This window comes from Castor canadensis, chromosome 6 (assembly GCF_047511655.1).
Source record: "Castor canadensis chromosome 6, mCasCan1.hap1v2, whole genome shotgun sequence".
NCBI classification, from domain to species: Eukaryota; Metazoa; Chordata; class Mammalia; order Rodentia; family Castoridae; genus Castor; species Castor canadensis.
The window spans coordinates 171515513-171531164 of NC_133391.1; the positions used below are offsets into that span (position 1 = coordinate 171515513).

At 38.5% G+C, this 15652-nt stretch overlaps 1 protein-coding gene across 5 annotated transcripts in view; it reads right to left on the reverse strand.

The window, feature by feature from the left end:
* Adcy2 (adenylate cyclase 2) overlaps positions 1 to 15652 on the reverse strand; it is a 370478-nt gene that overhangs the window by 50645 nt on the left and 304181 nt on the right. For all 5 annotated transcript variants that reach the window (XR_012449249.1, XM_074077754.1, XM_074077756.1 and 2 more), the window contains 2 exons: positions 13021 to 13105; positions 2196 to 2333 (listed from right to left, as the gene is read on the reverse strand). Coding sequence is in view for 4 of the 5 variants with exons in the window: in XM_074077754.1 (XP_073933855.1) it covers positions 2196 to 2333; positions 13021 to 13105 (223 nt within the window). In the remaining variant the exon portion in view is untranslated. The remainder of the gene's footprint in view (positions 1 to 2195; positions 2334 to 13020; positions 13106 to 15652) is intronic.

Here is a 15652-nt window from a genome sequence, read left to right on the forward strand (position 1 = left end):
GACTTCTGTACCTCACATGGAAATGTGAGAAAGAAAAATGACACAGGAAGATAGCTGTTTCTTGGTGAAGCCCAACTTCTTCTCTCTAGAAGGATCATAGTTACTGTGGGAAACAAGCCTCCTCCTAAATGCTCAGTTTGTCAAGCATTTATAGACGGTCGGTAAACTGCCTGTCACTCATGATTAATTATCCTCTGTGGAAATGGGTATTTTCCAAATCAAAAGCTATATTCTCATAAAAATTTTGGTAATAAATCCTGGTTGTGCAAACTCAAACTGGATTTTACAAATCAAATGGTTTCTTTTTTCAAACGGTTGTGTGCTTCCTTCATTCACTCTCACGACTGCTCACTCACTCACTGCCAATTCATTCACTTACTTAAGAACTAAAGAATGACTATGGAAATGTCACAATGAAATCACCCATACAACTATTATATGCTAATAAAAATGTTTTAAAAAGAATTAATGAATGGCTACTCCTTACACAAAATGCACTTTCCTAAGACATTCCTAGGACATATGGAAATAATGAAAAAAAGAGCTCCTCAAAGAGCTATCTTCCCATGCATTCCCATGTTAATTAAAGCATTGTTCACCATAACCAAGATATGGTCCAATGAATGGATAAAGAAAATGTGGTATGCACAAAGTAATATTATCAGTCTTAAAAAGGAAGAAAATCCTGTCATTGCAACCACATGGAGAGTCTGGAGGATATTATGCTAAGTGAAGTAAACCAGTCCAGAAAGAAAAATACCACATGATCTCAACTGCATATGGAATTTCAGAAAACTGAATCTCATGGAAACACAGAATAACAAGCACTAGGGTAAGAAGACAGGAAGTGGGGAGATGAAGGTCAAAGAGTAAAATTACAGTTCTGTAGGGTAAATAAGTCTAGAGGTCTAATGTATACATTAGACACAGGATTTGTGTACAGTGAAAGTTTCTAGAGTTGGGGTGATCTTTTACACACTCACACACACAAACTATGGATGGTTTTATTAAATTGCTTATCTGTAGTAATATTTCATTATGTAAATTTACACCAAAACATCATGTTCCACACTTTAAATTTATATGGGAAGGAAGGAAGGAAGAAAGGAAGGTTGTCCTTTCTCATCTTTCGCCTTCCTTCTCTTCCCTTTGTCTATGAGCAAATGCCTTGTCCCCACCCTTCAGAATGCAGCCTAGCAAGCCCACTCCACCTCCTTGCCTCCTCTATTGCCTTTATTGCTGACTACTGTACTTACGATAATTTGATAATGAGTTTACCTGCAACCCTCTGTGACTCCTGGAAGCCAGAGCATGCATTCTGGGCATCCAAAAATGGACCAGGAACACATTTATACACTTATGTACAATAATTGTTTTTCAGAATGAGTGCTTTCTACTGAATGAAAACAATGCCATTAAGTATTATTGTCAAGTTATATATGGTCTGTCACCTCAGGCTGAGTGCATGCTTTTTAGGAGGAAAGAACAATACCTTGTGACACTGTTCTCCAAACACCAGCAGTCTGCAGCACGCACTGCGAACTGATGATGATGATGATGTTGTGAGAATAATAAATACAGATGTGTCTCCAGGCACATTGGTGGCCTAAAAGTGTCTATTTTGGGAGGAGATCCCAGAAATGATGATATTGATATGGGAAGAGTGTTCATCGGTTCCATATTTACAAAATTGCCAGTGCCATCTAAGTGTAGTGGAAATGATGGCTCATGTGACCCTCAGGACCAACCTGGCTGAGGGGTCATGGATCCCACTTTTGAGAAGTGGAAATGGAACCTGAGAAGTTTAATGAAGATGTATCCCAAATTGTGTCACATGGGTATGACCTGGAATTTCAAATCAGGCCTTTAATAACCTCTAGGAAAGGACAGGGTCACTCACTCTGATGGTTCCAATATCACTCCTGCCTATCCTAATGACATTCCGTGTCATGTCTGAAGTCTTCTGGGCAGCCACCATGATAAAGGAAGTAAGGAACAGCTTCAAGAAACCAACTTCTTTAGCTTGTGCTAAAGAATCCTTTTCCTTACACGAGCTACTGCACAGCTGTGAAACGTTAAAGTCAATAGGAAGCAAGTTGTGTTACCAAAGATGTCCTGTATAAATGTGTTTTGTGACAAGCCACAGAGGCAGGAATGCCTGCCTGCTGTGACCCTGACTCAACCCTGTGGCTTACCATGTTGAACACAGCCATGGTCAGAATGATGGCGGTGGTGATGACTGTGAGGGAGACTCGAGGCCAGGGGCGGTTTGCAATGATGCCTGATGACTTCAAAAGCCACATGAGAGAGGCAGAGGCTTTTTTGCTACATTGCTGGAAGGAGAGAGAAAGAAAAGGAAATTTATTGCTGTTTAACATTTTCTCTTAAGTTTTTAACGATGATGTCTAAAAACCACAAGAAATGCCAACACTGTTCATAGACTAGAAACAACTAGACTGTATTCTCCCGAGGGAACACAACAGTCACAAACCTAGTAAAATTATGTAGGCATCATTGTTTCATACTAAGAACCAATTAAGTAACTGTGACAAAGGTATAATGCAATTATACGCCTTTAAAAAGAGTCCCAAAGTTATGTTTTTAAGGAATTCTTTTGACAGAGAAAAAAAATGTCATTTAACTAAATCACTCTGGAGGATGCATTGTATCTCATTTGTCAGTTTTATAAATTCAGCTGATTTGTGAAAAAAGCAGATCAGCATGACTCCCACTCCTTTTGTTGCAGCAGCAGGCTGATCACAACAATACAACCACACTGGAGACGTAGTGGGGTGTCTGGTCCCACAAAGATCAGGTCCCACGGTCCTAGGCATAGGGAACAATAACCACACCTCATCCTGTTTTGTGGGCTTTCAGAAGCTCTGTTTAAAAATTTCTAAACAATTTTTAATGGTGTGGAAAAATACAACATAAAATTTATCTTTTAAAATCACCTTTTAAGTGTAGAATTATGCTAACTGTATTTACATCTTATGACATCTCTAGAATTTTTTTATCTTGAAAAAACACTGAAACTGTACCTATTGAACGCTAGCTCCTGTTCCTGTGATTTTTATCATTGTAGGCACCTGATTTAAGTGAACCACTGTAGTGTTTGCCCTTCTGATGGCACATTTCACTTAGCATAATTCCTCAAAGTTCATCATATTGTATCATATCATATTCGACAGAATTTCCTTCTTTTTAAAAGGCTGAATAAAATCCCACAGTACATGTTTTGTTTATCCATTCATTCATCCCTTGGAGGATATGTGGGATACTTCCATCTTCTAAGCTATGGTGAAAATGTTGCTATACGCATGAATCTCTTGCTACAAGACGGAATGTACACCTTTAGAGAATGGTGGCCAGAGTCTCAGAGATGACCTCACCTCATCCTGACAGCCACCTTTCAAGGAAGGCACCATGGTGAACTCACTTGAGTTCAAGGGAAAGGGCAAAGCGCAGAGAACTCCATCAACGTGTGGGTTCCATGAATGCTCTCTGAGCAGATGGGAATTTGGGTATGTCGTCTGATATGACAGGAAGAACTTAAAGACTTATCCAGGGATCTACATTTTAATTCTTTATGTTAAAGAAACTGTGGCTCCCAAGGCTTTGTGCTCTGGAAGCATACAAAAAAGATGACTTAAGAAAATTCAGAAGATCATAGGACTAAAGAAATTATACTCTTTCACCTGACCTACTGACCTGCTAGACCTAGTTTAAACTCAAATAGGGAATATTCCCGAATAGCATTAACAAGCACCATTTTTATTTCTCTACCTCTTACACATTTTCTTTCTGAATTAAATATTGTAGATATAAGCATTGCAATATACTAAATGTCCATACAACGATTAAATGAGATTAATACAGGAGAAGAACACAGGTTAGAAGAGTCAAGAGCCATCCAATGGTTTCAATACCCCACAGCCATCAAATCTTCTGAACTTTACTATCCACTCTGGTCTTGGTTTCTTCAACTTTAAAATGAGGATTACAATAATGCCTGCCTCCTCAGCCTAGTCAGAGATTTAAATGAGCTACATAGGGTACTGGAGATAGGACTTTTAGTTGTTGACTCTTGTTATTTCAATGAAGAAAGCATGATATTTCTCAGAAACATTTTAGTTTCTAAGAATCCATTTGCTTTATAGTTTTTTGGATAACAACACTAAAAACTACTCTTTCTCCTTTTTCTCACCATGGCCTTCCCCCTTCCAGGGCCTGATATAAAAGAGGAAGAATGTTTGTCTATAGAGGCCCCACTGATGATTCACCACTTGGGGAGATTTTCCCAAGCACTTCCCTGGCTTCTTTGAGAGTGTGTCAGAGAGTTTGAACAGTGCTGCCATGGCCTCCAGAGGCAGCCAGGAGCTGAATCACTGACTGGTGCAGAAGGTGACTGGGCTGAGCTCTTCAGAGCATCTTCCCACCTGTAACTTGGGAGCCAGATCTGCCCTTCATGCATGTAGTCAAGAGCAGAGTTTTAGAAGGGGCTGGTGATGGCCCTAAATCTGCCATTAAATAGGATGATCCTTAATGCTATTAGCATGCAGGATTACAGAGGTCACGTACCCAGAGAATACCCACCTGAGGAAGCTTATAGTTGCTGTTTAATGCATGCTATTTCTAGTGATAAAAGTGGTACAGAATACTATCAGATCTGTGCTCTGTAGGAGAAGCTGTGATGAAGTATCAAGACTCAAGTTCACCCAGGTACCAGTGGCTCCTGCCTTCAATCTTAGCTACTCTGGAGGGAGAGATTGGGAAGATCATGGTTTCAAGCCAGCCAGGGCAAACAGCTCGTCAAGACCCTATCTAAAAAATATCCAGGACAAAAAAGGATTAGTGGAGTGGCTCAAGCGATAGGGTGCCTGCCTAGAAAGTATGAAGCCCTAAGTTCAAATCCAAGTGCCTCCCCTTTTGGGTTCCTTTTCAAGTCAGATAACATCCTCATCTATCTCAGATTCCAACAGGTTATGGTGTTTAATTTGGTTCTGGAAAAGTAAGACATTATTCATGTATTTGTGTACTGATGGACTAGAAGAATTAGGGTTTTTTTTGTATCAATACAGACATTAAGATCAATGCTTTTCTGTCTAAAGGAAATTATAAACACATATGGTATTGAAAACATTAAGACAGAAAGCACCAATCCTTATCACTTTAAAGAGACAATCTAAATCTAAGTCAGATTCCATACCATAACCAATAGGGAAAAATATTATCTAGTTACTACACAGAAATATTTTTGAAATTATGAAATTAAAACAAGTTACTCTGAGTTTTTAAAAAATACCTGATGACAATCTTAACAAATATGCTACCTAATAGTGATGTTATATTCTGCTCATAAGCTCACCATTGACTGAAACAGAGCTGTGCAAATGTACAATAATGTCAGTGCTCTTTTGTGACATTCTGAGTAATGTGACACACATGTGGCATTTGAGTGCAAGACACTAAGTGTGGGGTTTGGTGTGTGGGGCTCAGGGCTACAGATTCAGGGTGCACCCACATAGTTTTCATACATACCTAAAAGTACCCTGTGAAGCAATTTTTTAAACTTATCATTGCTTTCCAAGTTCAGGGAGGCACACAGTTTTATTTCCTTCCCATCAGCAAGTAGAAGCAAAGGAGATAAAGCTTTTGTGAAGAACAACTGGTCAACATTGCTGGTATCTGGGACAAGGAAGTAGAATTTGATATGGAGCCAGAAGAAACCAATGATGAGAATAAGAGGAGGAAAAAGACAAAGATTTTTAAAATAGAAGGAACCTGATTAAGGAAAAAAGGAGAATGGTTCAATTTGCAGCTCTCTATAGAAATGGCACTTCATGGTCATCAGTTCAAGTTGCTCTGTTTTGGTTATATATTCCAATCAAGTCATTGGTAGAGAAGTAAGTTTATAAAAATCCCTGGCCATTCTAATTCAATGTTAATAATGAGGACATTTCCAATGATATTTTCCCTTACTTGGAAGCTGCTACTCAACAGAAAATGGGAAGATGCCTGCCATGAGCCCCGTGTAGTGCAGCCGTGAGCTTTATCTTGGTTTGACTACTTGTGTCATTTCAGCCAAATCTGCAAATCTGGCTCTTCCTGTTTTGCTTATCTTCAGAGTCCCCAGGGTCCTAGGATTGTTTTTTATTTATTTATTTTTTTGGGGGCTTCCATTTACAGTGAGCTTACTGTGTCCTTCAGAAATGCCCTTGGCTGCTAAGGACACATTCATTACTAACAAACATAGGATTGGCACTAAATGTAGTGGGACACATAAAAGAAGAAATAATACACACTTACAAGAAAACCTTACTACCTACTTAGTGCTGGGCATGATGGGCAGTGTGGTGTGGTAGAAATTGTGTGAGATGAATACTGAAGTTCTTATCTCTGTGCAGGCAGATAGTCCATGGGAAAATAAAATATTTGTACATTTTATTGGGAATAAAAAAGGCAAGGAAAATATCTCTACCAAAAATATTTCTCTCTCTGTGCCCCTTCTCTTCCTCTTTTTCTTAATCCAAACATTTTGTATTGGAAAAGACTGGTAGCCTCTTGCTACAAAATAATTCCTCATAATTTAACTTAATAATTATAAAAGTATTTACAATTTCTTTACCACCCTTTCCAAAAAATCAGATGATTTATCTGCAAAAGCAGATGCTTAAGTTATATGAAGATTAGTGAAATAAAGAATTCAGAAAAGTTATAAATACGGTAAGGTAACTGAGTCAGGAATTTTTACTATTAGCAAAGCAAAATGCACATTTAAATACTGCATGAAAAATACAGTGGCCAAGCTTTTTCAGGTAAATGTGTACTTTTTGAGTATTCACCTGAAGGAGAATCTATGTTGGCATTTCAGTTGGCTGAGGACCATCATCTGAATGACAGGAACACACTAAAGCAATAACTACTTTTAACACTTAATGTCTTAAGGACTGTCATGTGTAATTTGATTATTGAATTATACTTCAATTTCCTACAGAAACACTTACTTATTTCAATCAATCATATTTTACAAAATCAACCCATTTCTTTCTTGTGTCCTAGGGTGAGCCTGAATCTTTACTCTGTGACACTTATAGAGCTGTCCACATAGTGTTGGGTTTGCTGATATGCTTGCCTCTGGCCACATGCAGAGCTGGGTGAGGACAGTGACAATATCACATGTGTCTTCACAGTCCTCGAGCCCAACACAGTGTTTATTAAATAATGGGAACCCCACAGATGCTTTCTGAATATGTTCACTACTTTAATGATGGATCCAAAGAGAAATCCCCAAGGGACAGAAACCATGCTTTGTACTAGAGGGACTAATCTGTGAGTTTGGTCCAGGAGAGCCTAAAGCAGATCTGTGCTGCACCACCAGGGTTAAGCTTAGCTTCTAATGTCCATAGAGGAAAGAAGACATTGATATGAACCTGCAAAAGGTAGGCACCTCAATAAACCAGGAGGTCTCAAAGGCTGTTTCTTCCATGTGAAAAACTAGAACAACTTTATTCATTAGTTCAGGAAACATTTAAGTGAGCTTCTGATGACAAATACAAATTCTAAACACAAACATTAAGTTGGAAATTACATAATTTGTTTCATAATGAGAACCCAACTGAAGAGCTATTAACCAGGTCAAAGAAAATCCAGAAAAAGTCCTTGGGGTTCTGGTGAGGCAAGAACAACATTGCTTGTAAATGATATGTGACATTCAAGAGTGCAAGGCATCCCAGTTGGAGGCAGGAAAAATGGAAGCATCAATAGATACAAGAGGTATGAGAATTAGCATAAAATACCCAGTTATTACAGTCCAATGACACAAGACAAAATTGAAGCAAAAAATGAAGGATGAGATTCCATCATGAAAGAGAAAGTTGTTATGAGAAAATACCAGGGGTGTGTTATAAGAGGATCACCTAGACTCTCTAGAGAAGAAAATACAGAAGTTAAAATTTTAAACTCAATGATTATGCTAAGGAGGGAAAATAGATTTGAGGAAATAATTCATAAAACAGGGAGGGTTGAAGGAATGGAAAATATGAAAGAGGTTTAGATAGAAGCCACAGTGAAGAGGTTCACCTCTTTTTTTCAGTGATACTGGGGTTTGCATTCAGGGCCTCACACTTGCTAGTCAAGGACTCTTCACTTGAGCCCCAACCCTGGACATACCTCTAATTAAAGTTTGAGAACAGAAGAGAAGGAGCAGAGAAGAGACAGAATACAAAGAGACACTGGACAATGATGTAGAGTGGGTTGAGGTCTGTGGTTGAGGAGACATGGAGTTCACAACAGGAAAAATGGAAGGGAACCACACTTTAACACAAACTATTTTCCATAAGGACAAAGAGCAAATCCTACCAACAACCACAGAGGAAGACAGTCTCTACCAAAGGGTAACAATTAGGCAGACAGGAGACTTCTCAGTATAATAGAGATCAGGAAGCCACAGAATCTTGTTTTCAGAAAGTTGGAAAAACTACTGTAAGTGATCACAATGAGGAGAAAATAAAGCCCTTTAAAAATACAAAAAACAAGTATTATGCACAAGCTCTCATGGGAAGGATGAGAAAAAGAAGCACTTTAGTAAGAAGGAAACAACAGTCCCAGAGGAAGAAACCATACTCAGAAATAATGTTGAACAAAGAAATTGTTAAACAACAAGAATAATGATAACAATGAGTAATTAGAGCAGTTTTAACTTAGAAAAATTTAATCAGCATTAGCACGGAAGATGGGAAGGGATGATCAGAGTGGAGCACAGTCCCTGAATTTTTCCACAAGAAGATCAAGATATTAACCCATCTTCTCATCACACGCACATTACAGGTTTTAAGGGTAATAAGTAAAACCAAAACCCAGACTAGAAAATAAACCTTCCAAGTTACTCCAGAGAGTGGAAGACAATAAACTCCCTTGGTCAAGAGAAGGCAGACAAAGAGAAAAATAGATAAAAGGTAAGAGGACACATGGTGGATTCGCAAATAATATTGTGGCAGTAGTAATAATACATATAATGTATCATACTTGTCAGTAAAAGAGAGAGATTTTTGGATCACAGAAAATAACATGCTGTCAGATGTTGTTTACCAGAGACACACCTGAAAACTGCAAATGGACAAGAGGAAGCTAAAGGTAATAAGAGGGAGAAGGTACACGAAATTCAACCAAAAGAAGGCTACAATGTTGTACTAATATTAGAGAAAATAGACTTCAAGGGAAAGCACTCCTGTGGGGTAGAGTGCTTTTGTATTAGCCAGTGTCTGACCTACTTTTCCTTCCCCAAGATGACTTCAGTATTTGTGCTTTCTTCTCTGCATGGAACGAGGTGGGTGGGCTGGCACCATGGTACCTCTGCTATACAATGCACAAGGTAACACACTGGCAGAATACAGCTTCTGACATTTCCATTTGCTGGATCTAGCATATGTGTAGGGATGTTTTAGGTTAAAGTCACTCTCCTGTATTTGTTAGAGAGATGCAAGTCCCTCTCAGGTTGTTCAGAAGTTAAATCAGACAGCAACTGGGCACTTACTATTACTGGCCCCCAAATGAAAACTAGAATTTTTCTTTTACTGACAATTCTAATGAAAATGTGAAACCGCATCTCTTATTTCAGGTTTGATTTCTACCTGGATAACATAAGTTGTTTATTCAATAAAACAATACTTTGAAATACTGTTGTACACACAGAAATATTTTTCCAAGTATTATTATTAAGGATATTTTCTAACTAGAATATTTTAAAATCTAAACCTGGTTATAAATTAACCTTGTTTTAACTTTATCAAACATCTTTTACAATGGAGTTACACCTCACCTACAACCCAGTTGTAACTCATATGTCCCACAGGACTAGACTAGAGGTCCTTACGATTGGTCAAGGCACTGGGTGAGGTTGCCTTGACTTACCAAAGTGATTTTGATCCAAGAGTGGCCAACAGGTGCCACAAGGCCAGATTAATACCACCCAACCCATGTTCATGGACATGGACACCCCTCCCTAATTCTGGGCCCCTGTTGCTGGCAACCTCTCACACAGCCTGACCCTCCAGAACCTGCCTCTAGGAACAAGGTTGCAACACTTGATTCCAACTCTGGCTCTGATACTTTTTGCTGTACATCACTGAGAAAGTTTTGTAATGCCCGTAAGCCTCCTTGTCCTTAACTGTACAATGGAATTCCCTCCAAGGGCTCTTATGAGGACAAATGAGGCAGCCTATGCTAAGTGTCTGGCAGAATAAGTAGGCATTTGAACTTATTAATTAATTTTAAATTGTGACTAGGCTGGAATTGGAGCCACTCGTGGGGACCTTGTCTGCTACTAGCAGTTCAGATTGATCAGAAGGTTTAATACAAGGACAGGAAGTCTATGTGATCATGCAGTTATCACACTCAGATTCTGCTCCACTGTGTCTGTCCCATCCTCAAGAAACCCGATTACCACTTCTTATGCATTATTTTTTGTGGGTAAAGCTTTATTCTGAATAACTGGGAGTGGAAACTCATAGCAGTGCAGCACTCTGGAGTTCCTGTCCCTGATCCAAAACTGGGGGCTAGACAAGGCTATCTCTGGTGCCCTTTCTACTCTTGAGCCTCACAATTCTAAATGCCAACCAGCATCAGATGCAGAATGCAAAGCACATCAGGACAGCACCAAAAAACAAGCCATCTAAGGAGATCTGGTGCATGAAGACCCCAGGAAGATAGGCCTGAGTGCATGGAGACTAGGTGCATGGCAGGAGCTGAGCAGCCACTGTGAGCTGAATACAGAGCTTTGAGCTTGCAAGAAGTCAAATCTGGGTGAGGACGTGAGTGGGATGTTTTCTGAGTGTTGCTGCCAGGAAATTACATTTGGGTACCACCTGGCATGCCTTCAAGCTTTGTGACTTTAAATATTTATCCTGTCTTTCAAGTGTCTCAAGTACTGCAGTGAGCAAAGTATAGCTGAGATGAACTCAGTGCAAATGGTCTTATCTCACCGAGCAAAAGAAATAATGCAAACCTGAAGCCTGGTCTGCTAGCACTATGGAAACAGAACATGGTTCGTTGGAGTTGACTCATGAGAGTTGGAAGATTATCTCCATCCAAGGAGACAGACTGAGGCTTAGGGTTAGGGAGTTTAAGTGAACATGAATGAGTAGTATCAAAGCAGCCTGATTCCCCATTCTGTCAGTCAATTCACATGTTCATCTGCACATGTCACTTGTCCCCATACTAGGACTTTTGTAGCAGAAAAATGGACTTAGTCTTTTGGGGCACATTTAACTCTGCCTGAGCATCTGAGAAATGAGGAAGGAGCTACACAGAACCAGGGAGGAGAAGGAAGTAAAAGAGCCCATAGAAGAAGCTCTGGACATCTACAAGGATTTACTTAGCACCTGCTGATAAAACATATTTATGAGGACAGTGTTCTGCTGAGTCCAATGGGAGACAGAAAGGAAGTTTATGAAAATATTCTTGTTTTAAGGAACTTACTGCATGTGAGGTGAAACAAAAGAAAAAAAATACATGTCAACAGGAGATGTTATAAAATTGAGGCAAACTATGTAGCACAGATCATACATCCTGTGATGCCCAAAGAAGGACCATCACAAGGGTTAGATGTGGATTCCAAGAAGGGTTTCACAAACTCAACCAGCTGCTGACCACAGCCATGAGAAATAGCTGAGAAGTGAGCATGATTGCTGAGACAGGAGGCAATGGTCAAGCCTCAGGTGGGGGTGAAGGGGCAGAGAAGAGAGGGCTGGGCTTCTCACATAATGACAACAAGAAAGAAATCCTCTGACAATTTTCAGAACATGTCACTGAACAAGAATTTTCATGGCATATCTATCAACAGGAAGAATTGCATTTATTATCACACTTATTTTTTTTACCCATTTTTACCCTTTTCTATCTTTTTTATCAAACCTAGTTATAAAGTAACCAATCAATTTGATTTCCTCGTGCTACAGTTTCTGTGCAATGAGGGTGACAAGGACAAAGCTCTGGGAAGAAAAGTGTTTGTCAGGCTTACCTTATCCTCACTTCATAAAAGTAGCTTCCTTTAATTCTCATGCAGGGAATTTAATACTGGCATTACTGCGTTTGGTATTTATGTTTCAGAAGGTTAACATCATATGTTAACCGAATGTAAACCGGGGCATTACGTAATCTTTCAAAAGGTCAATATTTAATAAATAAATAAATAAATATGATCATTATCAAGCTTCATACAATTGGTAGGCTCTTCAAGAAGCCAAGGAAGATTTCTTGTTTTGGTGTTTAATTTTTTTGAGTTTTTTATGTATTTGGGATATTAATCCTCTATCCAATATATCTTGGAAAGATCTTCTCCCATTCTTTGGGTTTGCTTTTGATTTTAGAAATTGTTTCCTTTGAGGTACAGAAGTTTTAAAATTCTATATAATCTCATTTCTCAATTTTTGTTCTTATATCCTGACCAATTAGAGTCCTATTCATAAAATAATCGCTATCTTTACATATTCCAAATTTTATGAATTGAAAGTAGATGCAAAAGATTTTGTTTAAATTTTAAACAAATTTCCTGTTTATGAAAAGCTTCTAATTATATTTGCTTTCACTGCCACAAGTACTCTGAAAGCAATGATAAAAAATAAAACTGACAAATAAATAAGCAAAAACATGATTTTATGATATGACATGCAATATTTTATGGTGTCACTTGCAATATTTTAATCAAGTACAGTGATGCACCCTTCTTATCACAGCTCCTTGAGAGGCTGAGGCAGGAGGATCAGAAGTTCAAGGCCAGCCTTGAACTCAAAGAAAAAAAAAAGGCGCCCAACAGTCTAAACAATCTTCAAAGCAGCATCTTAGTTGTCTAGGAACTACCTGAGTTCATTGTTGGCCTGAAGGGCGATATTTCTTTGCTGTGAACTGTAGCTCTTGAAACGTAAATAAACAAGCTCCTTACTTTTGAAAGTTTTAAGAAAGAACCCCATTTGTATAAAATGAACACACTTTTAAAAGAAGTTCCATATTTGAAATACCTACCAAAAGCTGTCCAGCAAAGCAGACGAAGAGGATGAAGGTAAGTGAGAGGAACGCAGCTCCAAAGGAAATGCCAAGGATGGACGTTCTACCAGGAAATAAAAAGCAACAGGTTAGGGTGGAGATCCTGTCGATCATGCTGGAAACCTACCAACAATACTTTTGACTTAATTCTGAGTTAATTAAGTGAGGACTGTAATCCTTACTAATTTTTTGAGAAATGCTAATGGGGTTAAAATAAATGGTTAAATCTATGGTCATGGTTGATTCTTGTGATACCACTTAATAAAACTGTCCAGTTAACATCAGTTCTTTGTGAAAGACAGAAATCTTTCTAAATGGCTCACCTGTGTCCTGGGCACCTGAGGGCAAATCCTACATCTCTTTGGCCTCTTTCTTGCCACTGAGTTCCTAGCAGCTACTGCCACCAGGGCAGATTCATCATCATGGTCTTGAAGACCTCATTCCCACTGTCACTCCAGTTGACGGGAAAACACTGAGTCCTTACCTTCTCCAAACCCACTCCATCATATTCAACTTTGTTCAACACAGATGACACTAAATGTTTACTTTACTGGCACTCTCCCAGCATTTCAGAGGGTGAGACATTAACGTGGTTGACCAAGGCAGGAACGTGAAAGCATCCTGTGGTCATGAGAAAAGCATGCTCACAATTTAAACTCTGCTCCCCTCTCATAGTTTATAGGTTCATTTATAAGAATTGTATGTATTTCTAAGCAGTCTTTTAAATAATTAATTCAAAAGTTTTAAACTTCATTGAGTCCAAGGGTAGAAGTGTTCTGGAGTATGAAAAGGCCTCAAACATCATGAATAATCACAGACAAAATTCAAATGGAACATCCAAGGAGGTATCTAAGACTAGAATGGAAACCTGTGCCAATGAGGGTGGCTAGAGATAGAGACATCACTGAGAAGAGGAGTGCCCTCTAGAGGACAAGGTATGGAATGGGAGAGCCAGAAAAGCAAACCACAATCGACCTGTCAGCACACAGCTGTGAAGGAAGAGCAACAAAGCAAGCAAATGGTGCACAGAGTAAACCCCTAAGTTTATCGTGATGGGAAGACTCCACTAGACTCACTATTCCAGACACCAGCGTTGTATCGAGGGATGGTCACAGGGCCACACATCAAGCAGGAGCTATGAAAACTTGAGTTTGTCCCATGAGCTTGACTCTGTGATGCCCTGGGCACTGAGTTATATCCTGGACATGCTTCATAGTGGTCTCAAATATCTTACATGATAATCACATTTTTCCACATTTTATGAGAAAGGATAAGACTGTGATAGGAGGATGTACATACACCAAACATACCTAGATTGTTAACTTGCCTCATGGTTAAGCTGCTCTGAGATAAAAGAGCAGTGGATTCCTGCTTTGGGTTGCTTACAACCAAAGTCTACCAGAGGGAAGCACTTTGTGTCTCTGCTCTTCTACTATCTCGAAATTCTCCTCTCAGACATCACTTTAGTTCTGATTCCCTAGTCAGAAGCTCAGAGAGGCCCAGCCTACAGCCTCCTGCCTCAGGTCATCAACAGGGGTTGGAGGAGGGAGGGTGCACGGTCCATACCTAAGAGACAGGAGGGCTCTTGTCTAAGTTGAAAACATAGACAATGATTTTAACCTTTTTCTCTATTCTAAAATAAGCATTTAAAAGCAACAAATTCCTCCTCTCAATTACTGCATTAGTTACATCCCACACATTTAAATATATTTTCTTTTGCTATTCAAACATTTAAAAATTTCTCATTTAAGTCCTGAAGTATTCAAAAGCATGTAATTCCTTATTTGATTTTGGTGTGGTGAAATATCAGAGCATATGATTTTATTTTTTTCTAATTTATTTCAATGTTCTCCAGTGTGTTAAAAAGCTTTATAGACCTAGTATAGCTAATGTCTTAGTCACTATTCCACAGCTATTTAAAATAACATGTATGTGTACAGTCGGCTTTAGTGTTCTATGAAATGGTAATTAGAAAGTTGGTAATCTTGCATTTTTTGTGTCCTTATGCATATATGAGAGATAGAAAAGGGATATATAAATACATAATTGGGATTATCAACTTGTCCAATATTATCTTTGATTTTTTTCATTTTTTTCTTTTCTGTATTATGTTTTTTGATGAATTAACCCTTTGGTCATTATTTGGCATGCTTCCTTACCTTTATTACTACTTCTTTGTCTTCATGTTTACTTTGTATGACATTAATATATGCACAGTAGATGTTTGTGTTTATTGTTTACATCATATAAATTTTCTATCTCCTTCTTTTCCTTATACGTGCCTTTTGCATTAAAAGCACATCTCCTGTACATAGCCTGTGACTCTGTCATGATTTTACTTGCAGTGTTTAGCTCTTTCCCATCTAATATGCTTAAATTTAATCCTACCTTCTTCCCATCTATTGTTTACTTACCCACCATTTTTGTTTCCATGGCTTAGGTCTATTTCATTTACATCTACTATTTTCTATTTTCTACTTACTATTTTCTATTTGTCCCATTTCTTCTTGTTTCTCTGTGCCCCTTTTTGTTGTGATTTTCATTAATTGAATACCTTTATAGTATTTTTTAAATTTCCTCGATTTGATTTTTAGCTATATGCTTTTTACAG